We start from the raw sequence: 26,450 nt of genomic DNA, 5'->3' as shown, positions 1-26,450 counted from the left end.
AGGCTGTTCAGCCATGTCCGGGCGGTGCCCTGGAGCATGAGCGGAACATACTTCACGGTAACGCGCTTGTTGCCATTCGCTATGTTGACGGACATGGAGTAGTCAATCAGCCAGTCCTCTGGCTTCACGGAGCCGGTGTACTTGGGTGTATCTCTTGGGAGCGTGAACCCTTTGGGGAAAGGCTCATCGCGGATGTGGGGGCCGAAACAAGGTGGGCCCAGCGCGTCTTCTTCTTCTAGTCCCAGGGATCGGTTGAGGCGGTCGATCCGGTGGCGGGCATCATTCTCTCCGACTCCTTCTCGGCGGCCAAGGTAGTCGCCGAGTGTCAGGTGGTCAATAAGCGGCGGGGAGGAGGGGGAGGCAGACAGTCGTCCCATCGTTCCACTGCCCTTGGGCGGCCGTCTTGGTCGCGCTCGATGGTGATGCGTGTCCGACTGCGGCTGGCAGCCGGCTCCTTGTCTCTTCTGTCGCGGACGCCACCAGTCGGCGTCCGGGATGTCGCGCCTTGATCTCGGCGGGGAGGCGGGTCGTCGTTCCACCGGTTGGGTGCTTCGGTGCGGCGGCCGGCTTCTTGCTGCTCGGCAGCCGCGTCAATGAGCCGCTGGACGTGCTCCGTCATGTAGCGACGCTCGTCACCCTCGAGCTTTTCCAGCTCGTCTGCTGCCGCCTGGGCAGCTCGTATGTTCTCTGCAGGCGTGGCGTAGACAGGGCGGTCTGCTCCGAAAATGCCGGACTGTGCCGATGCGGCTGGGCCCACCAGGAGCCGGTGTGCCGCCAACAGCGCGGTCCATCTTGCGCTGGTAAGCCTCTGAGAGACGTCTCATGCTGGCCAGCTTCTTGGCGCTCTTGATGAGCTGGACGCGGCGGGCTTCCAGCGTCTCAGCGTCGGCGTCTTCTGCAATGGGTGCAGACAGGTCTCGTAGCGTCTCCTCGAGCGGATCTCGGGCACCGTCACCGGAAGCTCCATCGTGGCTGATGACGAGCACCTCCATGACGGTGCCGCCGCCGCTGTCGGCGCGAGGGAGAGGATCGTCGGCGACCACCACGTTGGTGGGGAACGCGTTGAGGGATGCCGTGTCAGAGTCGACAAGCATGGGGTCGGTGGAGCCAACTGACTCCAAGTCGACGGCCGGCTCGTTGGCGATGTGGAGCTGGTCGAGGAGGCTGACGATGTGGCCCTCGGGGCCATTTGTGCCTGCGTCGGATGTAGGCTTGTCGGAGAGGCGGATCTCGCCAACAAGGTCAGCGAGGCAGCTCGCCGCGCAAGCGACCTCCGCGCCATGCAGCGCGTCGGCGCAGACGCCGTCTGGCGTGCCGAGCTGGCTGCGCTCGGAGGGGAGGAAGAGGGTTCCCATCCAGAATAGATCTCCGGACGACGGTGCACCCTGCCCCACAGTGGGCGCCAAATGTCGGGGTTTTGGTGCGACATATGCCAACGGGTGGCTTATCATGGTGGGGGATAGTAAGACGTCGCCGGTGCCAGGAAGCGGGATGAGGCGTAGACACGTACGCCGGCGAACTTTACCCAGGTTCGGGGCTCTCCTAGGAGATAACGCCCCTAGTCCTGCTCTGCGGGGTCTCCGCATGACCACTATCCCAACAAGTAGCTACAAGTTGCTCCTTGAGCTATTTGCTAGAGGAGGAAGAAGGGCAAGGCTAGCTCTCTCCTCTCTCTATGTATGTGGTTGTGTAGTCTAAGGATCTGAACCCTTTGCATGGGTGCCCTGGGGGGTTTATATGGGCCTACCCCCCAGGGGTACAGTGGTAAACTGGCCGGGTGTAGGCCCAGGCCGTCAGTGTCTCTTGTGGCCGGCTTCTCCGCCGGCTACTGGAGCCCGCCGGCTGTCCTGTACTTGGCCGACAGGCCGCGCCCGCCGCTGGCGGGTCTTGCCGGCTGCTCATCACTGTAGCCGCGCTTCTAATGACGCTTGCTTTGTCGGGGAGGGCGTGGCTACAGTCCCGCCGCCTGGCGGGCGATCACTGTAGCCATTCCCCATCTCTTCTGATTAATGGCGCACAAACTCCCAGGAAGGGGGAGGGCCGCCTGCTGGGCGCCGGCCTCTCCCCCCAGGCCGACTGGTCAGGCCGGCCGCCTTCTAGCTTCTCACTGGCAAGTAGGGCCCGCTGCCTGCGGGCCGTACCGACAGCCCATCGTGGGAGCATGGTCCTTCTGGCTTGGGTGATGTCACGGGCGGAGGGGCTACAGTGCCGCGCCGTGTAAGAGATCTCCGGCATGTACGGCGCACTGTAACCACGACTCGCCCTGGATTTTGGGGTGGTAGGCTTCACTGTAGCCACGCCCCGTCTCGTCATGCTTAAGTGGGTGCAGACATTGAGGGCGCCTGGGGCCGCCTGCTAGGAGGCGGCCCGCTTCGTGGTTGTCTTCTGGGGTCCTTCGTCTTCTGGCAGCCGGCCGATTGGACCAGCCGGCCACAAGAAGGCGGCGACCAAGCTTTGAGACTCTGAGGGGCGCAGTCTGCCCCAATGTCTTGAAATGCCATGGGGGGCAGATGAGGCTACCCATGGCCAATAACTCCAACACCAGCTGTACCCCGCATCCGAGTCCTTTAGGAAGTCGAGATACATCCATAGGGCAGTGTCCCCAGAGAAGTCTGGAAACACTACCTCCATGAGAAGATACCACAGGTAGGCCCTGGCGTACTGCTCCACCACCCGGGGTTCGGCACCTTCCGGGCACTTGCTCCGGTACTTGAGGAGCAAGGGCATCGGTACGCCGGAAGTCCGGTTATTCTTAGCGGGAGGGAGTCGCCGATGAGGGCGATAACCCTATCGTGCCAGTTCTTCCTCTCCACTCGTCCTGTGAGAGCACGACCCTCGAGCGGTAGGGTCGTAATCATCCCCCAATCCTAGAGGGTCACGGTCATCTCCCCACATAGAAAATGGAAGCTGTGCGTCTCTGGCCGCCACCGGTCGATCAAAGCCATGAGAGCCGAGTGGACGAGTGTCGGCGGTTTACGCTTGAACTACAGGATGAAACCCAATAGTCGGGCTCTCGTGTAGAACGGTGCGTACCACTTGTCGTACTCCATCTTAACGGTCGTCTTGTGAGCCCTCATCCGTAGTGGCGGGAGCATCTGTGAAAATCAAGAACTAAAGCATAATTAGCATAAACGTAATATTAGTTAGCAACTTGTTTTCATCAATTCGAAAGATTTGGTTTAAGAATGGTAATTACCACTCCATTCTCAATGAAACGGATACGGTGACCCTTGTCGAACTTAGTGTCAAGCATGCTGTACTTAATGCCGATGTCGTCCGCAAGAGGTGGGCTCCTATAAAAATTGCATAAGGATATTAAAAAAAATTAACATGAACTAGGGTTCATCATGAACTAGGAAACATATAGATGCATCACAAAGGTTCATCACATCCCAATTAGGGTCAAGTCATGGTTATTAGGTTAGGGCTTTTCTTGCGTTCCAACCCTCGGCCTCTTTTGCTAGTGCTATCCCATGTCATGTCCACTCGACCGACGGTGTGAACAAGGTTACATTGTACGGGGTGTACGTACGTGCAGGTTGATAATGTTCCTAGCTGCCGGAGATGGTATGGCCTGCATGTGCACAGCGGCGACCCCATACCAGCTGGCTGGACCGACGTCTGCTGTACTCGACCCTTTGCCACTAACCAAACCAGGCCTGAAATGGCTAACCAACTCAGCATCCCTTCGTTCTAAAAGAAAAAGGAAAGAAAAAACTCAGCATCGCTTCAGAACACGAGTCCTGTGCATGGCTACGGAGTATACACTGTCCATGCCTACAGACATGACCCGTTCATTTTACTCGTTATATAAGCAGCTGCTTAAACCTTACCCAGAAATATTAATACAAGCTCAAACGTTAGTGCAAATAACAAAGTCCAGCACCAATCCAGCTTCAGAACGAGCATAAAAATAAAAATAAAAACGTCATGTAGAAACCAAGAATCTCACCGCGACACCCCTCCTACACTCGAGTCCAAAGAGGCAGAGACTAACCGGTAACCACACGACCATCTACCAGCCGCGCTCTTAACTCCCCTCCTAAATGCACCCTCAACCCACAACCACCCCAGCAGAAGTAAAGCTATCCTACTACCTTCGGTCTCTCCCCTCCCCTGTATATAAACCCTGCTAGAGCCCTCACTATCTCCACACACACTCACTCAAGCCAGCGCCACTCGCACCACAGTCATCCACTCACAAGCTAAGCTAGCGGCGCAGTAGCTCACTTCAGTCCAGTCGGCATGGCGGCTCCGAGGGGCGCGGCAGTGGTGCTGGCGATGGTGCTCGCGGCCATGGTGGTGGCGCCGCCGGCGACGGTGCACGCGGCCATATCCTGCTCCACGGTGTACAGCACGCTGATGCCGTGCCTGCAGTACGTGCAGCAGGGCGGTTCGCCAGCCCGGGGCTGCTGCACCGGCATCCAGAACCTGCTGGCGGAGGCCAACAACAGCCCCGACCGCCGCACCATCTGCGGCTGCCTCAAGAACGTCGCCAACGGCGCCTCCGGCGGGCCCTACATCACCCGCGCCGCCGCGCTCCCCTCCAAGTGCAACGTCGCCCTCCCCTACAAGATCAGCCCCAGCGTCGACTGCAACTCGTACGTCTCCACAAAGTCCATACATACATACTACTGTACTCTACATGTTTCCATCTCTCCTTGGATAAATCTTGCAGTTTTGACATGCACGGGCTCTCTTCTTCGCTTGCGTGCAGGATCCACTGAACGAACTGAAGCGCCTTGGCCCGTGTGTCGACGTACGTCTGCCGTGCGAGGAGTCCCATGTCCGGAGAATAAATTGCTGCTACTAGTACTGAAGCTTAGCTAGGCCTTGGCGGCCAGATCCGTGTCGTTCTACCTAGTCGTCGTGTGTGGTTTTAGGGTCGATGGATCTGTGTGCATGCAGTCCATGGTGTTCTGGCCTGGGTGTCGGTAGGCTCCGCAAGCAGAGCAGAGTGGTGAACTGATATTGTGTGCGTCGTACTATGCGCGTGCCTATGTAATGTGCGTGCTTTATCTATAAACTATCCCTCGTTAAGTATCTAAATGGCCTTGGAGTTTTTCGTCTTGATTTTCTATGTACCTGAACTCCTGAAGTGAACACTAGTGAACATTGGCCGGCTGGCCAGAGTCCAGCACATGATAAAAGCAGTGAAAACAAATTGTATGAGGGTGGGACTAATTGGAAACACCATCGATCAAATGTTAGCAATATAATTATAAGTGGTATAATGTTGTACTTTCAATTCGATGTAATCAAAAGCAAATTGAAATCTGATAGTATATAGATGCTAGGTTTTTTTAAGGAGAATATATTAATATCGCGAAGATACCAATTACACCCGGCCTCTGCAACAATGCAGTCTTCTATAAAGACATTACGGATGCACACTGCACAAGAACAAATAGAAGAAAAGATCCCGCTAGACTGATCAATTCCTTGTAATCGTGGCACGAACCACCACAAGACAATGTCTTCAACAAGCGTCGGTTTTAAAATCCGCGCTCTCAAAACAATGTCTTTAATAAGGCCATTACCAGGCACAACCAATTAAGGCCAGACTTTAGATTTTCACCCTTAAAGCTAAGACTATGTACTCCCCCTGTGGCGCCGCCCCTACTGCCGATGCCGCTGCTACGAGTCACTAACCACCAAGCAAAGTCCTCATCGCCTCGAAGACTCGATCCGTCATTACTAGGCCTTAGACCTTCGCCACCATGATGTTCTCCGACATTGTCTTCATCATAGAAATCGAAATACCGACATGTCCCATAATGTCAACAGTCAACGAAGCTTCGCGTCACGCCCTTCTGAAGCCACATAGGCTGAAATAGGGACGCACACGACCGAATCTCGTCCGATCCAGCAATCTACAGGTGCCAGACACCCAATGGAGATCTTCGGCGGAGCCTAGGTTTAGCAGTTGTGTGTCATAAGTTGTGCCGTGGGAAAGTTTAGGTTCAATTGAAAGATCATCTTTAATACACCAAACAATTGCTCTTGTGAGCCACTAAGAGCATCTCTAACAGACCCCGTATAACGCGCGAACCCGCATAATTCCTGCGAGTATACGGGTTCGGCCCAATTTTCTGGCCAGAACAGAGCCTGTATACTCGTCCGCCCGTAAAAATTTTATCGCGGCCCGCAAACCTTACCCCCGAAGCCGTATAACTACGGGTTTGCGGGGCAGATACGGGTCGAAACCCTATCCCCCCGCCGCCGCGTTTCCCCGCGATTCCCCACTCCCTCCGTCGCATTTCTCGTCGCCGGTGATCCCAGTTCCGCCTCCAGCCGCCATGTGGGGCCGTATGTGGAGCTCCGGCCGCAGCTCCGGCGGGGGCGACGACCCCGAGCGCCAGGGGTGTGTCCACACGGACGGCGCGAGGAAGCGCGCGGCCAAGAAGTACACCAACAAAAGGCCTCCAGCCGCCGGCGTCGCTCCTCCGTCGGAGACGGAGAAGTACGACCACAGGCACGCCCTCCCCGGTCGTGGGCTCTTCCTTTGCTGCGGGCTCTTCCTCTGCCGCGTGGCTCACCTCAGGCGCAGGGGGCCCTTCCGGCGCGGCGCTTCTCCCCGTGAAAAGGGAGCCGACGGAGCTCGTCGCCGTCAAGCAGGAGCCGGAGGAGGGCGAGCTCGTCGCCGTCAATCGGGAGCCGGAGGAGATCCCGCGCCGAGGCATCATCGGTCCCGAAGTTTACGTCGGCGACGATGTCGAGGCGGTCGCGGCCGCGATTGCCGCACGAAGCTTGCGAGAGGAGGAGGAGCGCCGCCGCCGCGACGAGGAGATCGAAGAGCTCCTTTTCAAGCAGGCGGTCGCGGCCAACCTCGCCGCGAAGGACAAGGACAATGAGTGGTGGCGCGTCCGCGAGGAGCAGAAGAAGAAGTACATCGACCTCGTCAGCTCCGACGAGGAGGACTGGCCGACGACTGAGCTCCTCCACCGCGTCGGCCTCGCCGCCGCGAGCTCGTCCATTTTGGTAGCCGCCGCGAGCCCGCAGATCCCCCCCCCCCCTTAGTAGTAAAATGTAGCATATATGTGGTGTGTATGATCTATGTAGTATGTTGTGATAAACTATGAATGATCAATGTGGTTGCAATTTCTTCCGCGAAAGCTTTTTTTTTAGTTATATAGTTTCATATACAGGGTCTATTCTGCAGCGCACGATTTCGCCCCGCAAAACATATCTTCCTCGAACTGTAAACGCGTTACGTGGGTCGGCATTATACGGGTCTCCTAGACTTGCTCTAACATTCCCCTCTTAAGAATTTTTTTCAAGAAACATCTTGAGAATTCTCTACAGAAATATCACACTTGGCATTGTCATAATCTGCAGCCACCGGCTCATTCTTTGAATTAAATTCCCGTTGGACATACCATAACATTGTTGTAGACGATCTCTGTTACTTATAGTCATGACATAATTGTGCGCACTATACCTGAATGTTATTTTTTGGAGCATGTTTTGCAGAAATGTTAGCGACAGAGGTTAGGCCAACTCTAACGCACGACACCATCTAGTCCGGGTGTGTCCGTTTTGGCCCAAATGGACACATGCCATGCCCCAACGCGCTAACTCATCCCTATTTTTTGTCTATTCCCCGTTTCCATTTCCAACGCAAAATTGTGCCCGGTATGCGTCTAGACGGACGGCGAACGGACACCCACGCGCCCGCTAAGCGTCCACCTCGGGCCGGAATGGCAGCCACCCACCGAGCTCCCACCGCCCGCATTTACGGCACATGCGCGGGGGGCCGCCTATCAGCCTCCCAGCCGCGGGTTCGGCGTCCTTTTTAATGTGGAAGTCGTGGACCGGTCAATCCACACTAACACTCACGGCGATGCGTGCCTCCTCGAAGCCCGACACGCCCAAACCCTAGTTCTGGCTGCCTCCTCTCCTCCACCTAGCCGTCGGCAAATGGGCTGGCATTGGATGCCCGGCCGCAAGGGGAAGCATAACCACGAGGCCGGGACATCCTCCGGCGGCCGCAACCGCTCCTCCTCCACCCCCACCTCCAGTGTTCCACATCTAGTTTTTCTATGTCTTTTAATTTTAAATTTAGTTAAGAAATGTGTTGGATCTGGACTTTTGTGGACGTTAATGTTTATATCAATGTTTTTAAATTATTTACAATGTCTAATTGAGTTTGTTTTGGGGTCAAATTTCTAAGTCCAAAAAGCGGACAGTTTGGGATGCGGCAAGCCGGTTGGGCGCACCGACGGCCGCACGACCACGACCGAACGCGCGTGCCTGTTTTGCCGACCCAAACGGACAAAATCCGAACAAAACGGACGTCCATTTGGGGTTGACGGTTGGAGTTGGCCTTACTGAAAGACATCCTAATATAGAGGAATGCATGATAAAGGTTCCAAAAGCACACGGCGTACAGGAAACTGGTTCACCACGTTCAAGATGCTACTCATGCTCATAAACAGCACACTCTCCTCTTGCATTGAAATGCAGACCTGCCAGGTTGACCAATTTACTGGACAAGAATGAAGTGCTAGATCTGTACATTGATGGGGAGCAAGAAGCAAACATATCAAATGAGAAGCATAAGCAGAAATTCCCCATCAGAACTGCAGCTCCTCATTTGGGATGTGGAAGGCCACCTTGACCTCATTCTACAGCTCCATCTTCACCAAAATCTTGCAAAGAAATACTCCCCATCCCGAATTCATATATGAGAACTACTCAAACATAGACAAGACTTTGCAAGATTTGGAGGATGGAACTTTACCCCTAACCTGCCACCATCAACTTGCTCAGGAAGAGGCAATGGGCACCTCAAGGTGGGATATATGTGTGATTCAGATGGAAATGACACAAGTCTATTTGAAGGATCTTCTGGTAATTTTTCTCACTCAGAGGAGTGCAAATCACATAGCATGACTAGAGTGAAAGATATCTATGAGGACTCACGAGATCTACAACCTCACTGCTTCTATGGATTTTCAGTGAATCCATCCTCTTTTAGGGGCAACCTCAAGATGCTCTGCTGCCGATACTTATCATCATGATGGGTCTTGTGGTTTTCATGACAAGAACTTGGAACTAGACACTGATGATAAGTTGCTTAGAAGGACTAAAGAATTGGACGCATGCTTTATGGTTCCTTATGAAGAAATGAGCGAGCTTAACATGCTCAGGGATAAGAGATTGAACTCAACTGACATTACGCAGCTGTTTCTCAGCTTGATTAAGGCACGTCTTCACAGATTAAGGCACGTCTGGTTTGCAGCGAAAGAACAATATAAGCGATCCAAGGTAGAATTAGACTCTACAACTAGAAGGCTGGAGAACGAGAAGACTGATGTGCAAACTACTACCTTGGAATGGGAGCTTGACAGAAGGTCAAATTATTGGTCAGCCAGGCAAGATTTCAAGCCGAAGAACAGAGACTACGGGATAGAGTAATGGAGCTAGCAGAGCAAAATGTGTCATCTCAGAGAGAAGTTAATTTGCTTGAAACAAATCCAGTTGAGGCTTCTAACAGGATTACAAGTTTGGAACTGCAAAACAAAAAACTGAATGATGAGCTGGAGAAAGTGAGTACACAAGTCTTTACAGATCCTCAGTAGAGTTGCATGAGTGGTATTATATTTTTATCCCAATGTGCTAAAAGAGATGAGAATAAATTTCTAGTGGCAAAGCACATTTCAGTTACCTCTGCTAATGGTATGTACACGATTGTGCTAGTGCAGAGTGACATCTGTAAAAAATCAGTATTTAGACACAGCAGTTTCATGAAATGTGTGCAAAAGTAGTAGTAGATCCATTGGCATCCAACAAAGGAAGGAATCGGTGACTTCTACTATGAATTGTGTTGGTATACTTTAGCTTCCTGCTTTGATATTCTTTGGATCTTATAAATTTCTCTTATACCTTTTTATGCTCAGGTTAACATCAATCTCTATCATGGCATTTGCTGTGTTGGGCAAATCAAATTATATTGTCAACAAAAACTGAATAATAACGAACGCACCAGCCTGAACTAAACAAAACAAGTCGAAGAGGATGAAAGATATCTTCATCAGCATAGAAAAGGCAGTGACTGGTGAAATCACAGCAGCCAAACTACACCATCGTTATCAGGTCCATAACGTGGAGTAAATTAAGCAACAAAACAAACCATGAGGCAGAGGACAACATCAACAACACAAAGCAGCATAGATAGAAGCCAAACATCTATAGATAAAAAAGACTGATTGCCATAATTATGTAGCTTCCATTGACGATAAAAGAGAGTAGCATAGTTCCACAAACCAACACTTGACGGCAAAAAGAGACATCCTGAAACAGCACGATTCAAAGTATTAATAACTAAATAAAGCAAAGTGCATTAGACAGCTCTCAGCTTGTAAAAACCCTTTACACCGACATCCTAAGCTTCGATCTTCTCGGCTGGTGCATCAAGCATCAGGGCCTTGGTCGGCTTCGCCAAAATGTCGGTGAACTCCTGGTATGGCGCCTTGGTGAAGGTCGTCTCCCTCCAGAAGTCAGGGGTGAGGAATCCATAGGTCTTCATCAGGCAGTCAAAGGTTGCCTGGAAACAAAGGAGTTATCAGCTCATGTTGGCAACTAGCCAACGCAAACAAGAATACATTCAACCTGGCTGACAGGAGTTAAGATCATCATCTGTACAGATGAAAAGAACCGACTGGTGTGAAATAAAACAGATCATGGCACCCATTGTATAAACAGAGAAGAGATTAGATGCTCAACCAGAAATGTCTAAAATGGTTGTAATACCAGTATCACCCTGTTAGGGTAGATCCTCAACCAGAAATGTCTAAATGGTTGTAATACATGAACACAAAATGTATTAGAACACATGCCAGGATTCAGCAACTCGAAAATGCATTACATGAACACTAGGAAACATGAAAAGCATATATACAAATGAGCTGAACTGTTTAAAAAAGTTGCAATACATTTTCAATCAATCAATTGAAGAACAAGCAGAGTATAAAGCAGATAGACACACAAAACATAGAGAACCTTAGGCTACAGTAGCACTACAATTTCCAGAAGAATTGCTTCTAGACTAATCAATTGACATAGACGAAACTGCATCAAGTGTAAATCAGCAAAGCCCCTTCCAGCAGTACGCAAGCTTATATCTAAAAAGTATAATAGTTCACAAGATGCACAAAGCAATCACTTCCAAACAGAATTATCTTCATCACCATGTTATGCAATGACTTCATGTTATTGGAAAAATTGGTATTTGTTGTTTCGGCCATCATGTTGTTAATCGAGAAAAGGCAAAGACATATGTATATTGTTTGTTAATGGCGAAGGCAATTTCTGAAAGTATTGGTAGGAACAGGCAAATGCAGCAACAATATGCAATTAACTGCATTTATCATCATGTAATTCTCTCAATTAACTGCATTTATCATCATGTAATTCTCTGTGTCGTCATTTCATCAGCGTCAGCGGAAACACACAGCCTTTGAGGTAGACGAAGAGCTCAACTCAAGAATTGCAGAGAATGAAGTACTTCGGCGGGTAAATTTTGAGAAATTTATATTCTGTCTAAAGAAGAAGGTATGTTGCTGTTATCATAGCATTATACTATGGATAGCATATTTATGCAGGCGTCTCCATCTTTTTATCTGCAGCTTCAGCATACTTAAACTGAACATTCTACACTATGCACACATAATGCAAGCAATTATGTAGTGAAAGTAAAGTACCAATGATGGGAGCGTCGCAGAATATGGAAAAAGGCAGGGGAAGTTTATACCTTGACGAAGTTGCCAAGGGTCTTGGTGGATCCACGCGAGGAAGTGAAGACATCATCAATACCAGCGAACTGGAGCACCTTCTTGGGGACGCGCGCGGCGACGATCCCGGAACCCCTCGGGGCGGGCACCATGCGCACGGTGACAGAGCCGCACTTGCCGGTGACCTTGCAGGGCACGGTGTGGGGCAGGCCGATCTTGTTCCCCCAGTAGCCCCTCCTGACGGGCACGATGGAGAGCTTGGCGAGGATGATGGCGCCGCGGATGGCCGTGGCCACCTCCTTGGCGCACTTGACGCCGAGCCCGACGTGGCCGTTGCTGTCGCCGACGACGACGAACGCCTTGAAGCGGGTCCGCTGGCCGGCGCGGGTCTGCTTCTGCACGGGGGTGATCTTCATCACCTCGTCCTTGAGCCCCGGGCAGAGCTGCTCCACGATCTGGTGCTCCTTGATGGGGAGCGAGTGGAGGTAGAGCTCCTCCATCTTGGTGAAGCGGCCCTCCTTGACGAGGCGGCCGAGCTTGGTGACGGGCACCCACTTCTCCTCCTCCTGGCGGGGGCCACGACGACCGCCGCGGCGCCCGCCACGGTCCCCGCGCCCGCCGCGCCCGAAGCCGCGGCCGAACCCGCCGCGCTCGCCTCCGCGGTCGCCACCACGCTCGCCGCCGCGGTCCGCCATGGTTGGGTGGGGGTGGGGGGTTGTGGGCAGGGAGCTCCGATGGGGGAGATCGAGGGCTTGGAGGCTGTGGCGCTGGCGGCGGTGAAGGGTGGAAGAGAGCTGCGCGAGAAGGGGTCGTGCATATTAGAGGGCGTGCGGGTGGTTAGGGTTTCTGGGAAGGATGAGTGGGCTGGGTAGTGGCCCGAATGGGTCCTCGAAATGTCCAACGAAACGGATCGGGCTAAAAATTCTGACCCAGTCCTCTCACTGAACCAAAACAGAGCCCGATTCCTGCTCAACTACGCAACTAACCGGGCCCTCCTGGACCACAAAACACCTGCGCCTAACAAAAAGAGAGCACCCCACCCCTCAAAAAACAAAAAGAGCAAAAACAGGAAACAGCTGCCCTTCAATTTGCATCCCATGCAAGGACCCAAACTCAACTACCCTAACCCGTCCACAGATCTCACGTAACACACCACAGCGCAGCCCCACACCTGGGAGAGGTGAGCGAGAAGAAGAAAGAACATAAACAAGTCAGATATATATGTGAGAGGGGAGAGTACCTGGAGAGATCAGCAGGGAAGAATAGCTGCCAATATTTGGGGGAGGGCAGAGGAAGATCATCCAAGAGATGATCCACAGGTGAGGACCTCTCCAACTCCTTTTGCTCACCATTCTGCTGTACAGACACCTTTTACATCAACTTGTCTGCAGAAAACATCAAAGAATCTAGTAAAAAAAATGGAATCATCAGGTTCTAACAGACTGAAAAAAGCAACACTGAAATTTATCAGGTTCTAACAGACTGAAAAAAGCAACACTGAAATTTATTTAGATCAAGGTAAAAACAGTGAACCAACAGGAAATACAGAGTTAAGAAGCATTGTAAATACACATGAAAATAAGGGTGTACGGTAAGTACACATGAAAAATATGTGTTCCATTACACTGTAATGTAGCTGCAATTTACATTGTCAGAAAACTAGGAAATTAGAGATAAAGCATGGACTATATGATAAATGTGGGATATTGCATTGAGGCAACTGAGGATATACAGTGAGAAAATCAGAGGAATTCCACTGTAAATACCTACAGTACATATATAATGTAAAAAATGAGGTATTTACAGAGTGTAACTCCCTATAAAAATCTTAGGTATTCCACTGTAATACCTACAAGTTTTACAGTGACTATGCAACACATTACACTGTGAAACTGGGGGATACTGCAGTGAAAACAAACTGAAAAAGCACACTGTAGGAATGACAAAAATGAAGGAGGCACAAAGACAACAATTCAAAGACATCAGAGAAAATTCACTAAACAAATCAGTGGAAATTGCAGTGCAAACCCCAAAGAATGGCAGCGGTGAATAATCACAAGAAATTACGGTGCAAACACCAAGGATTTACGGTGACAAAAAGCTCTGGAATCTTTCTTGATGAGGTGAAAAGGCCCTGTTGTTATTTGGTGCATCTTTGATTTTTTGTTTGACATCTTTAGTTTAGAAATGTTCGTTGGTAAATATGTTTTAGCTCTTGATACTTTAGTGTAGTTGTAAATTTATCCATTCACATATCACTCCGAGAAATATTTTTAGTTGGGAGAAGTAAGAAAGGAAGAAAAGAAAAAACGCTTTAACGGTAAAAAAAAGATGTCGCCAATGCAGTCCGTTGCAACGCACAGGCATTCTACTAGTAAAAAGATTAATTGCGAAATGCACACAAGCAAATGCCAAAGAGGATGACACCATCTAATTCAAAGGGGTTTCTTGCATTAGGGAAAAAAATGTAGACCAAACTGTCTATCCAAAGAAAAGAACCAAAACATAAAACCAAAAGAAAACCAAAATAGCAAAAACAAGAAGGAACAGAAAAGTAGAAAACTGCAATAGCAATGAGCAAATTAAACAACGTACAAAAGGAAAATTGACTGTGCTACATGGGCCGGCACATAACGTTCATCGCCCCGCGTCAGGCCATCTATTTGGTGCCTGCGGGCAGCTAATATGGGACCTCCTATCTGCCGCATTCTGCGGCAAAAAGGCGGGGATTCGCACAGGGCAGTCCTCCGCCGGCCCATGCAGGAGCAACCAACAGTGTAAAAGCACCGCAAAAACTTGCAATCCCCTACTCGTAGACGCAAGTACTTAGCCACTAGAGCTAGTTACTGGTCATGATGACTATCCAACACGAATACTTTAGAACTACCTATATCAGCAGAAGCGAATATTCTTCCTTTTCCTCAAACATTTCTTGAAAATAATGCCAAACAATTTTTGACAAACGCGACAAGTTTCAAAATTGTGACCAATTCTTGAATTTCTAACCAAATTTAGAAAACAGGGAGAATTTGTGAACAAATTTGAAAAAACAGGAACAACTTTTAATTTCCAAACCATTGTTGACAAACACAAACAAGTTTTCGAAAAATGTAAAAAATAAAATTTGTGAAAAAACTTAAAAACAGGGGAATTTTTTCGACTTGTGAACAAATTTTGGAAAGAACATTTTTGTATCTGTGAACAATTTTAGAAAATCTGAATAAAAATACTAAAAGGCAAACATTTTTTTCTGATTTGCGAAAAGAATTGAATTGTGGAATTGTTTTGAAAATAGGAACATTTTTTTGAAATTATGAACACTTTTTTAAACTACGGACAAAATTAGGAAGGACAAACATTTTTCTTAACATCTGAATAAAATTAAAAACACACAAAAAAATTGAACTTCCGAATTTATTTTGAAAAGCCCAACATTTTTAAAAATTCCAATTATATTTTTGCGCAAGGGAACATTTTTTGAATTTTGGAACAAAATATGAAAATAAAAGAAAAAACCAGTTCTGAACAAATTATTAAAGCACAAAATATTTTTTATAATTTGCAAACATTTTCTATGGAAAACGGAAAATAAAGTTGAAAAAAATAAAAATGGAAAAAGAACAGGAAAGAAAAAGAAACAAAAAAGGAAATGGAGATAAATGAAAAGAAAGAAACATGGAAAAGTAAATAAGAACAAAAAACTGAAAAGAAATAAAAAAACAGTTGAGGAATCTTCAACCGAGCAGTGACCTTCTAGAAGGTTTTCCAAAACCATGATGAGTGGAACGCATGGCTCACTTCTAAATGGGCCTCACATGTACTGTTTTCAAGGGGATCCAGTCGGCCGGCGCCCACCCGACTAGGGGGCGGTTTGCTGCTAAATATAGCAGCCAGCGAGGCGGTCGATCGCGTGTGCGGCACCCCGACAATTTGATCTAGAATGCGTCAAATAGGGTTTTCCTCAAATAGGATTTCCTAACGCAATGGATACACTGGTGTCGGCACCTCTAGGAGCGCTTGCGAAGAGTCGGCATATATTCAAGCTTTCTCCCGTGTCTTTCTCCCACCGGATTTACGTAGGTTTCCCTCAAGTGGTTTTTCTTTTCGCTAGTAGTAAATGTGTATGTGCAATGAACGTTGTTATTAGATAGTCTATTAGTTGCACACTCATTTTAGGTTGGATATTAATTGCACGTTAATTACATCATTAGTGCTACCGTTCATATTTGGTATGACATTAATTGTCAGTTAAACATGTTGAACGCTCGTCATTGGGGTAATCTAGATCATTGGATTGATATGGTTTGATGGCCTAAATTAGTTGGAACTGTTGGGTCTTTTTTATTGGTATAGATGTTTCTTTGGTGTTGGTTTTTCTTCCAATTTTTATTTTTATTTTTAGTTATTTAAAAAAATCATGAATACATTGATAAGTTTAGAGTATTTTTAAAACTTGTGAAAGTTTTCATATCCAAGAACATTTATGCCAATTGGCAAACATTTTTGAATCTGTGAATTGTAGAAGTCATGAACATTTTTTGAGTTCATTATTTTGTTTTGAAAATTCTGATTTTTTTTATTTCGTTAATATTTTTTGAATTTAAGAAGATATTTTGTAAATCATGAGCGTTTATTAAATTTCTTGATTTCTTTTTTGCTGCCATAGCCGTTTTTTTTTTTTTCTGGAGAACGCCGACTCAAAAACCAGTCTAGTAGGCTAGTAACCCGCTCCATCCCACGACTGAAAAATTATCAGCTAACCGGGTTAGTCGGCCGGCCCAATAGGCGCGCTAGGCGCTGAACAAAGAAGTCCGATTTTCTTTCGCCGTGCTCGGCTCGGTCCAATGCTGCGATGTTTTGTCCCATCGCGCACTCCACTCGCAAGTAGAGTAGTGCCGTCCTCACCTCACCATGATCGGCTGTGCTGCCCACACGGCCAACCACCTCGTCCATGCCGAATCCTACCCTACTCCGAGACAGGCCACAGGGGAGGTGGGCAGTGAGGTGAGCAGTAAGCTCTACCGATTTGTTCTTGGCGGAAGAGAGAATCTCTGGAGAAGCACGAAAGGGGCATGGCGAAAACTTGCGGTGCAGCGTACTACATACCTACCGGTGACATTCTGCAAACCTGTACCATGAACAAGGCTCTTTCTTTGCACACGACGGGACCTCTCAGCCGACCCCAGTAGTGCGCTCTTTGAAGAACAGTCCGCCACTCCGGCCAAACGCCAACAAGGAAAACAAATAACGCCGTCCATGCATGGTGGCGGTCTATGGTTTTGAAGGGGGAAATACCAGGTGCTTCCATCCTTGGAGTGCTCCCCATACTCCAATTTGAAAACGAGCAGTACTTCGGTACAAACCCCCTCCCCCCCAAATAAACGTAGAAGGGGTAGTATTGTCCATACTAAATTATGTATTTGTGTACCCGCCGTCCGTTGTAGGGCCGGCCGCCCGTGTACGTCCCGCCCCGTACGCCCGCGTCGTACGCATACCGTGCGGTTCGGTAGTGCGATCGGGAAAGGGAAAAAAAACGACGCCCCACCCCGACACCCCATCCCCGCGTATGAAACCCTACCGGCATCAACGCCGCCGTGGTCCATCGCCGTCACGACGTCGGGCGGCGTCCGTAGTCACCCACGCGCCGTGTCACCGGTGTCGCGTGAAACCGACACCCCATCCCCGCCTAGGAAACCCTAGCGGCATCAACGCCGCCGTGGTCCACCGCCGTCACGACGTCGACCCCGATGTGCCCGTCTAGTCGCGAGCACCGACGGCGTCCGTAGTCACCCACACGCCGTGTCGCCGGTGAAACGCCCAGCGCTCCCGCGTCAACGTTCTGTTCTGGTACGCGCCCTCCACGACGTGGGTGGCAGCAGCGCATCGGCGTCGACCCCAGGCGAGGACCCCTCGACGGCGCACAGTAGGTTCTCTGGCTCTTTTTTTTCTTTTTGATTTGTCCATTGCATTTTTTATGCAAAATGATTCCCTATTTAGCTAAATTAGAGAGGAGAGTAGTGACCTCTTAATGACCTCATAATGATTTTGTATGTTCAAATTTGTATGCATGCCACATAGTCATGTCACTGTTGACGAATTTACTGTATTCGCGATGATGTTGTGGAATGTTGGCATTGATCTCACACCTTATTTGTATGTGCATAGATGGAGCAAGTAACCGGATACGCCAGTGATGATTCCGGTAGCGATAATGGATCCTCGTCATTGAATGCGAACCAACCTTCCGGAGACAACTATATGAGTCAGGATGAATCGTACAATGGTAATGTAAGTGCCTTCAATGTTGACCAAAACATATTGAATACAAACTAGTTATTTGACACTTACATGTCCTTTTAAATTTATACAGCTACATGGCAATGATGACGATGAGGAATATGATATAGATGAACAATTTTATGCAGATAGTGTGAGCCAGGTATGTTGAAAAAATTGTAGGGCAATGATTGACATTAAAATTGTATGACCACTTATTTTACTTTACATGTGCACAGATAAATGCTAATGGTGACAATGAGCGTAATAATATAGATGATGACAATGCCGAGAGCGAGGTCGATGCATCTCGTAGTGGGAGCGGTAGCCAAGTAAGTTCTTTACATTATTTATGGTTAGTAACAATACAAGAACAGATTGACATGCAAGGTTATATGTCATATTTTGCAGGGAGGTGTTGATGGTCCTAGCGGGAACGATGAGCACAGCGATGATGATCAGTTTGACCTTGACATGTGCTATGATGAATATCAGCAAGAGTCACTTGATAGGCATTGGGCAGTGATGGTAAAGACATTCAGGTCATTAGACGAGGTGTACACGTTCTACAACAAGCACGCGAGAGAACGTGGGTTCAACATCAGGAAGGACTCGCTAAAACGTTCAAATGATCGCGCGAGGACTGTGCGCTTGAGGAGGTATCTCTGTTTCGCTGCAGGAAAACGATAGGCCAAGTTCTGTACCATGGAAGGCCGGACCCGCAGGCTTAGACCGGAGAGTCGATTCTTATGCGAAGCCCATTTGACAGTTAAGCTTGATAAAAAGCTCAATCTTTGGTATGTCAGCATGTGACGCCCCCGATTTGACCGTACACTAATCATGCACGCAAATGTGTACGACCAAGATCAGGGACTCACGGGAAGATATCACAACACAACTCTAAAACATAAATAAGTCATACAAGCATCATAATACAAGCCAGGGGCCTCGAGGGCTCGAATACAAGTGCTCGATCACAGACGAGTCAGCGGAAGCAACAATATCTGAGTACAAACATAAGTTAAACAAGTTTGCCTTAAGAAGGCTAGCACAAACTGGGATACAGATCGAACGAGGCGCAGGCCTCCTGCCTGGGATCCTCCTAACTACTCCTGGTCGTCGTCAGCGGCCTACACGTAGTAGTAGGCACCTCCAGTGTCGTAGGAGGAGTCGACGACGGTGGCGTCTGGCTCCTGGACTCCAACATCTGGTTGCGACAACCAGATAGCAAGGAAAGGGGGAAAAGAGGGAGAGAAGCAACCGTGAGTACTCATCCAAAGTACTCGCAAGCAAGGAGCGACACTACATATGCATGGGTATATGTGTAAAGGGGCATATCAGTGGACTGAACTGCAGAATGCCAGAATAAGAGGGGGATAGCTAGTCCTGTCGAAGACTACGCTTCTGGACATCTCCATCTTGCAGCATGTAGAAGAGAGTAGATTGAAGTCCTCCAAGTAGCATCGCATAGCATAATCCTACCCGGCGATCCCCTCCTCGTCGCCCTGTTAGAGAGCGATCACCGGGTTGTATCTGGCACTTGGAAGGGTGTATTTTATCCAGTATCCAGTTCTAGTTGTCATAAGGTCAAGGTACAACTCCGGGTCGTCCTTTTACCGAGGGACACGGCTATTCGAATAGATAAACTTCCCTGCAGGGGTGCACCACATAACCCAACACGCTCGATCCCATTTGGCCGGACACACTTTTCTGGGTCATGCCCGGCCTCGTAAGATCAACGCGTCGCAGCCCCACCTAAGCACAACAGAGCGGTCAGCACGCCGGTCTAATCCTAAGCGCGCAGGGGTCTGGGCCCATCGCCCTATGCACACCTGCACGTTGCGAACGCGGCCGCGAGCAGACCTAGCAACCCACACGATCACGGCGGTTACGTCAAAGCGGTCCAACACGGGGCGCGCCACTCAGTCGCTGACGTCAAGAAGGCTTCGGCTGATACCACGACGCCGGGATACCCATAACTACTCCCGCGTAGATGGCTAGTGCGTATAGACCAAATGGCCAGACTCAGATCAAATACCAAGATCTCGTTAAGCGTGTTAAGTATCCGCGAACGCCGACCAGGGCCAGGCCCACCTCTCACCTAGGCGGTCTCAACCTGCCCTGTCGCTCCGCCCCAAGATCCACTTGCGGGTACTCCTACGAGCCGACCCGACTTTAGTCATCACATGTGTCATGTATATAGTATACAAGTATATACCCGTGATCACCGCCCAGGTGATCACGGCCCGATAGTATAGCACAGCAGACGGACAAGAATGTAGGGCCACTGATGGAAATCTAGCATCCTATACTAAGCATGTAGGATTGCAGGTAAAGGTATCAACAGTAGTAGCGAGGATAGGCTATGCATCAGGATAGGATATCGAAAAGCAGTAACATGCTACACTACTCTAATGCAAGCAGTATAGAGAAGAATAGGCGATATCTGGTGATCAATGGGGGGGGGCTTGCCTGGTTGCTCTGGCAAGTAGGAGGGGTCGTCGACTCCGTAGTCGAACTGGGCAGCAGCAGTGTCGGTCTCGTAGTCTACCGGAGAGAAGAAGGGGGAAGAAACAGTAAATACAATGCAAACATAAGCATGACGATGCCTGACATGACAATGAGCGGTGCTAGGTGTGTCCTAACGCGACAGTAGGTGGTATCGGCGAAGGGGGGGGGGACATCCGGGAAGTATTCCCGATGTTTCGCGTTTTCGGACAGACGGACCGGAGGGGGAAAGTTGCTAGTTCGATAGGTTAGGGAGGTGTGGTGGACGAACGGACTGCGTATTCGGATTCGTCTCGTCTTTCTGAGCAACTTTCATGTAGAAAACATTTTCATCCGAGTTACGGTTTAAAAGATATGAATTTTCGAAGATTATTAGAATTTCTGGAATTATTTGAATTTAGCAAAAATGAATTATGACGTCAGCATGAGGTAATGCTGATGTCAGCAGGTCAACAGGTCGGCTGACCAGTCAAACCAGACAGGTGGGTCCTACCTGTCATAGACAGTGGACTAATCAGAAGATTAAATTAACTAAAATTAGATTAATTAACTACTGGACCCCACCTGTCATAGTCTAATTACCTAAAATAATTAGTTTTAATTATTAAAACATTTTAATTATCGGATTAAGTGGTGGGGCCCGCACGTCAGTGGCTGGGGCCTGCCCAGTCAGCAGTTGACTGGGTCAACCTAGTCAACTGGGACCCACGGGGCCCACTGGCAGTGGCTCTAGGGTGGCCCCAGGCCAGCCACGTCGGCGGCCGGCGCCGGAGCGACTCCGGCGACCAAAACAGAGGCGGCCCTTCGCCGGAGTTGGCCGGAATCGCGCTACGGGGCTCGGGGAGGAGCGGGGCTAGGCTCATTCGAAGGAGTTCGCAGCGCCGCATCCAGTGGTGGCCGTAGCTTCGCCGGACTTGGCCGGAATCGGCGCCGGCGAGCGGCGGAGGCGGCGCGCACGGGTGCCCGACGGAAACGGGGCTACGGCGTGCTATCGAGCAAGCGGAGGGGCTGGGGAGCATCTACGCGCTGTGGGGAGTGCAACGGGCTTGAGCCCGTGACCAAAAGGTCACCGGAGCCTTGCCGGCGGCGAGCTCCGCGGCGACGCGTTCGGGCGTAAGCAGAGCGGCGGCTACAAGAGCTCAAGAGGCCAGGAGAGCGAGGGGAGAGGATGAGGGGCTCACCGCGCGGCGCAAGAAAGGCCCGTGGGTGGCTTAGTAGCAGCAGCAGTCGCCGGAGTCGAAGAAGACGGCGGCGACCCGAGGAAGAAGGCGACGGCGTTGGGGGTGATGTAGGGGGTCCCGGCTCGAGCAGGTGGTCGGGGAGGACGGGCTCGACGCGGCGGAGCTCGTGGACACGTCGGGGAGGGGAACGGGGCTCGGTGGCCGCGTGAACGACGGAGAACGGCGGCGACCGCGTCGGTCTCCTCTCCAGAACGAAGGAGAGGGTGAGGGGAGAGGTGGATCTGGGGGAGGGGGGCGCAGAGGCGAGCGAGAGGGGCAAGTGGGAGGGATGGGCGGAGGCCGAGGCGTCGGGGCGGCCTTATCCTCCCCCGTCGCCGGCGAGGTGGTGCGGCGGGGACCTGCCCCTGTTCCGACCCCGGTCGGGGGAACAGGGAAGGGGAGGGCGACCCGGGGAGGTGGGCTAGGCCGGCTGGGCCTAGGGTCGGCCCAGTTGGGCCAGGGTCCAGTGGGGGGGCCTTCTGCTTCTCTTTTTTTCTTTGTTTGTTCTGTTTTCTTTTGTATTTTCTTTTTATTTATTTATTTTCTTTTTTGTTTTATTTCATTTAAAAGTATTTAGGCATTTTATAAAAATGTGTTTTCTCCACAATAATTATCAGTGCAATATCTGGCATGGCCCGAACATTTTTGTTTAAATTTTTGAAAACTTTTATTTTCCACTTTAAATTTAATTGAAGTTTGAATTAGGAGTTTGAAAAGAAATGTGATTCAAATGTGATCAAGCCCTGTCTAGCAACATGATTAGCTTAATCACAGAGAGTTACTGTAGCATGATTCTCGGGGTGTTACAAATCTCCTCGACTACAAGAAATCTCGTCCCGAGATTTAGGAGGTAGAAGGAAACAGTGCGGGGTATTCTTCGCGCAGACGATCCTCTCGTTCCCAAGTGGCCTCATCTTCAGAATGGTGCGACCACTGGACTTTGAGAAACTTGATCGCCTTCTGACGTGTGCGGCGTTCAGCTTGGTCGAGAATGCGGACAGGATGCTCCTTATAGGAGAGGTCTTGCTGCAATTCGAGCACTTCATGATCCACAGCTCGGATTGGGTCCTTGAAGCAACGGCGGAGCTGTGACACATGGAACACATCGTGGACCTGAGAAAGGTTCGGCGGTAGCTCCAGTTGGTATGCCACTTTTCCACGCCTTTCGAGAATAGTGAATGGGCCAATATAGCGAGGAGCTAGTTTGCCCTTGATCCCGAAGCGGTGAGCACCCTTCATAGGTGTGACTCGAAGATAAGCCTTTTCGCCAGGTTGATAGACCATGTCTTTATGATGACGGTCATACTGACTCTTCTGACGTGACTGAGCAGTCTTGAGATTCTCGCGAATAATGCGGACTTGTTCTTCGGCATCTTGGATAATATCCGGACCGAAGAGTGGACGTTCCCCAGTTTCTGACCAGTTCAGAGGGGTTCGGCACTTTCGTCCATATAACACTTCGAAGGGGGCCATCTTCAGACTAGCTTGATAGCTATTATTATAAGAGAACTCAGCATACGGGAGAGATTCCTCCCATTTCTTGCTGAAGGAAATAACGCAAGCTCGAAGCATGTCTTCGAGAACTTGGTTGACGCGTTCAACTTGTCCTTGCGATTGAGGATGAAACGCAGTACTGAATGACAGATGAGTTCCCATAGCTTCTTGGAAACTTGCCCAGAATCTTGAAGTGAATAAGCTGCCACGGTCTGAACTGATAACCAATGGAATACCGTGGAGTGAAACAATCCTGGACATATAGAGCGTTGCCAGTTGACTAGCAGTGATCGTTTCCTTGACCGCCAGGAAATGTGCAACTTTGGAAAGCCGGTCAATGACGAAAAGAATAGCATCATTACCTTTCTGTGATTTGGGAAATCCAGTGACGAAGTCCATCTCAACATGGTCCCATTTCCATTCAGGAATAGAGATAGGTTGCAAAGTTCCAGCAGGCCTTTGATGTTCTGCTTTGATACGACGGCAAACGTCACACTCAGCAACATAACGAGCAATGGCTTGCTTCATATTAGACCACCAGAATCTCTGACGGATGTCTTGGTACATCTTTGTACTACCAGGATGGATACATAGAGGCGTATCATGAGCTTCTTTCATAACTTCCTGTGTCATATCCAGGTTTTTCTCTGCACATGGCACCACTAGGCGGCCCTTGAAGTATAAGGTGCCATCTTCAGCAATGGTGAAGAATGAGGGCTTTCCTTCTGCGAGGTAGCGCTTAATCTTGTGGGCTTCAGAGTCATACTTCTGTAGCCTTTTGATGCTGTCCTCGAGATCTGGTTTAGCAACTAGGGTATTGAGGGAACCCTGGGTAACAACGTGGAGGTTCACCTTGCCAAACTCCTTAGGAGGGGGAGCGAGTGCACCCGGTGGAACAATATGGAGGTTCAACTTCCTGAATTCTTCAACAAGCGAGGGCTGAACTTTGTGAACCTGGAGGTGGTTGCAGTAAGACTTGCGGCTCAGGGCATCAGCCATTACATTAGCCTTGCCTGGCGTATAGGAAATACCTAAGTCAAAGTCTGCAACAAGCTCCATCCATCTCTGTTGACGGAGGTTCAGATCTGGCTGAGTAAACAGATACTTCAGACTTTGGTGGTCAGTGAAGATCTTGCAACGATTACCGAGAAGGTAATGTCGCCACTGCTTCAGCGCATGAATGACAGCAGCAAGTTCGAGGTCATGAACTGGGTAGTTCTCTTCGTGAGGGCGCAATTGCCGAGAGGCATAAGCAATCACTTTGCGGTCTTGCATTAGGACACAGCCTAATCCTTGACGGGAAGCGTCGCAGTAAATGACAAAGTCCTTCTTAGTATCAGGTGGAGCTAGAACTGGAGCAGAAGTCAACTTGTCTTTGAGTGCCTGGAAACTTTCCTGACACTTGTCTGTCCATTGGAACTTGACGCCCTTATGCAACAGGTTAGTCAGAGGCCTGGCGATCTTGGAGAAGTTCTCGACGAATCGACGGCAATAGCTGGCGAGACCGAGAAAACTTCTGACTTGCTTAACGTTCTTGGGAGGAGTCCAATCAAGAATAGCCTGAACTCGCTCGGGGTTGACGGCAATACCATCCTTAGAGATGACATGCCCAAGATAGGTTACTTCCGGTAGCCAGAATTCACATTTGGAGAACTTGGCATATAGTTGATGCTCTCGTAGCTTTTCCAGCACAAGTCGAAGATGTTCAGCATGTTCTTCTTCGTTCTTGGAAAATACCAGGATATCATCCAGATAAACCACAACGAACTTGTCGAGGTAATCCATGAATATATAGTTCATCAGACGAGAGAAGGTGGCTGGAGCATTGGTTAAACCGAAAGACATGACGGTGTACTCGTATGAACCATAGCGAGTCACGAAGGCGGTCTTTGGGATATCCTCTTCGCGAACACGGATCTGGTGGTAGCCCAACCTCAAGTCGAGCTTAGAGAACACTGACGAACCCGCCAGTTGATCATACAGATCATTGATCCGAGGAAGGGGGTATTTATTCTGGATGGTAGCTTGGTTTATAGGACGGTAGTCTTGAACTAACCGGTTTGTCCCATCCTTCTTCTTGACAAAGAGAGAAGGTGCTCCCCAAGGAGAGAAACTTGGGCGAATGAATCCTTTGCGAAGAGATTTGTCGATTTCCTCCTTAAGTTCAAGGAGTTCATGCGGCGGCATTTTGTAGGGTCGCTTGGCTATAGGAGTGGTGCCTGGTTTCAAGTCGATGATGAATTCGACAGCTCTAGCAGGGGGAATCCCTGGAAGTTCTTCAGGGAAGACGTCGAGGAATTCACGCACGACGGGAATGTTTTCAATGCCCTCGAGTGGTGCAGCGTTCAATGCATTCAATGCATAGAGCCTTGCCTCGACATTTTGCACCAGATGGGCTTGGTAAGTAACTATCTCATCTGAAGGGTGTAGCAGATGGACGGTCTTAGTGGTGCAAACGATTGAAGCAGTATGCGCTTTTAACCAATTCATTCCCAGAATGAGATCAATGCTACAGGACTTCAGTACGATGGGAGAGACAAGAAATTCCAGTCCTTCAATTTCAACAGTAACATCGTGACTAACCATAGAGGTTTGACATTGGCCCGCAGGGGTGTGTACCACTAGCGGAGTGTTTATCTCTTCGTAATTAATGCCATGCAGGAATGCAAATTCTGCTGATATGAATGAATGGGATGCTCCTGTATCAAATAAAACGGATGCTGGTACTGAATTTACGAGGAGTGTACCCATCACAGTAGCAGGCTGGTCTTGAGCTTCGTTGAGATCAACGTGGTTGGCATGAGCACGACCATAAGACTTAGCATTGTTGTTGCGGGGCTGGTTGTTACCACGGCCAGCTGCTGGAAGGGCCAGTTGATTCTGGTTCTGATAGCAGTTCCTGGCAAAGTGACCCGGTTGACCACACTTGAAGCACAGACCATTATCGGGAGTGGGAACAGGAGCCCCAGGTGGGGGAGCTAGTAGCTTTGACTGCCTAGATGGTGGAGGAGGCAGACGCGGTGCAGCATAAGATTTCCTTGGAGCAGGTGCATTTGGACGATACATGCTGTTCGGGATCCATATCTTACGCTTCTGTGAGGGCGAGGCCGAAGATGAGCCCGTGTCACGGTTGCGCCTCTGAGAGCTCTGGTATTCCTGCAGACCAGTCTCGACATTGACGGCCTTATTCACCAAGGTGGCGAAATCGGCGAAGTCA

The 26,450-nt window shown here is 49.6% G+C and overlaps 2 protein-coding genes across 2 annotated transcripts; one reads left to right on the top strand and one right to left on the bottom strand.

Annotated features, from left to right (window-relative positions):
* Positions 1-4,145: 4,145 nt before the first annotated feature.
* On the top strand, positions 4,146-5,049 carry LOC109754435 (non-specific lipid-transfer protein 2). Its single transcript, XM_020313344.4, has 2 exons — positions 4,146-4,601; positions 4,718-5,049. The coding sequence occupies exons 1-2, from the start codon at positions 4,246-4,248 to the stop codon at positions 4,725-4,727; spliced, it is 366 nt and encodes a 121-aa protein (XP_020168933.1). The 5' UTR covers positions 4,146-4,245; the 3' UTR covers positions 4,728-5,049.
* A 5,162-nt stretch (positions 5,050-10,211) lies between these two features.
* Positions 10,212-12,515, bottom strand: LOC109754434 (uncharacterized). The gene is made up of 3 exons (XM_073510845.1): positions 11,756-12,515; positions 10,385-10,549; positions 10,212-10,296 (listed from the first exon to the last, which is right to left on the bottom strand). The coding sequence occupies exons 1-2, from the start codon at positions 12,428-12,430 to the stop codon at positions 10,388-10,390; spliced, it is 837 nt and encodes a 278-aa protein (XP_073366946.1). The 5' UTR covers positions 12,431-12,515; the 3' UTR covers positions 10,212-10,296; positions 10,385-10,387.
* Positions 12,516-26,450: the final 13,935 nt, after the last annotated feature.

This window comes from Aegilops tauschii, chromosome 3 (assembly GCF_002575655.3).
Source record: "Aegilops tauschii subsp. strangulata cultivar AL8/78 chromosome 3, Aet v6.0, whole genome shotgun sequence".
Lineage (NCBI taxonomy): Eukaryota > Viridiplantae > Streptophyta > Magnoliopsida > Poales > Poaceae > Aegilops > Aegilops tauschii.
The sequence above is the reverse complement of the archived record's forward strand: the minus strand, read 5'-3'. Positions and strand labels throughout refer to the sequence as shown.

What these genes read in the sequence shown, in the direction of transcription:
- LOC109754435 (XM_020313344.4), top strand. Translation starts at nt 4,246, where the DNA reads ATGGCGGCTCCGAGGGGCGCGGCAGTGGTGCTGGCGATGGTGCTCGCG.
- LOC109754434 (XM_073510845.1), bottom strand. Translation starts at nt 12,430, where the DNA reads ATGGCGGACCGCGGCGGCGAGCGTGGTGGCGACCGCGGAGGCGAGCGC. An exon ending in CCCTTGGCAACTTCGTCAAG is followed by an intron (nt 10,550 to 11,755) that starts GTATAAACTTCC and finishes CTTTGTTTCCAG; the next exon opens with GCAACCTTTGACTGCCTGAT.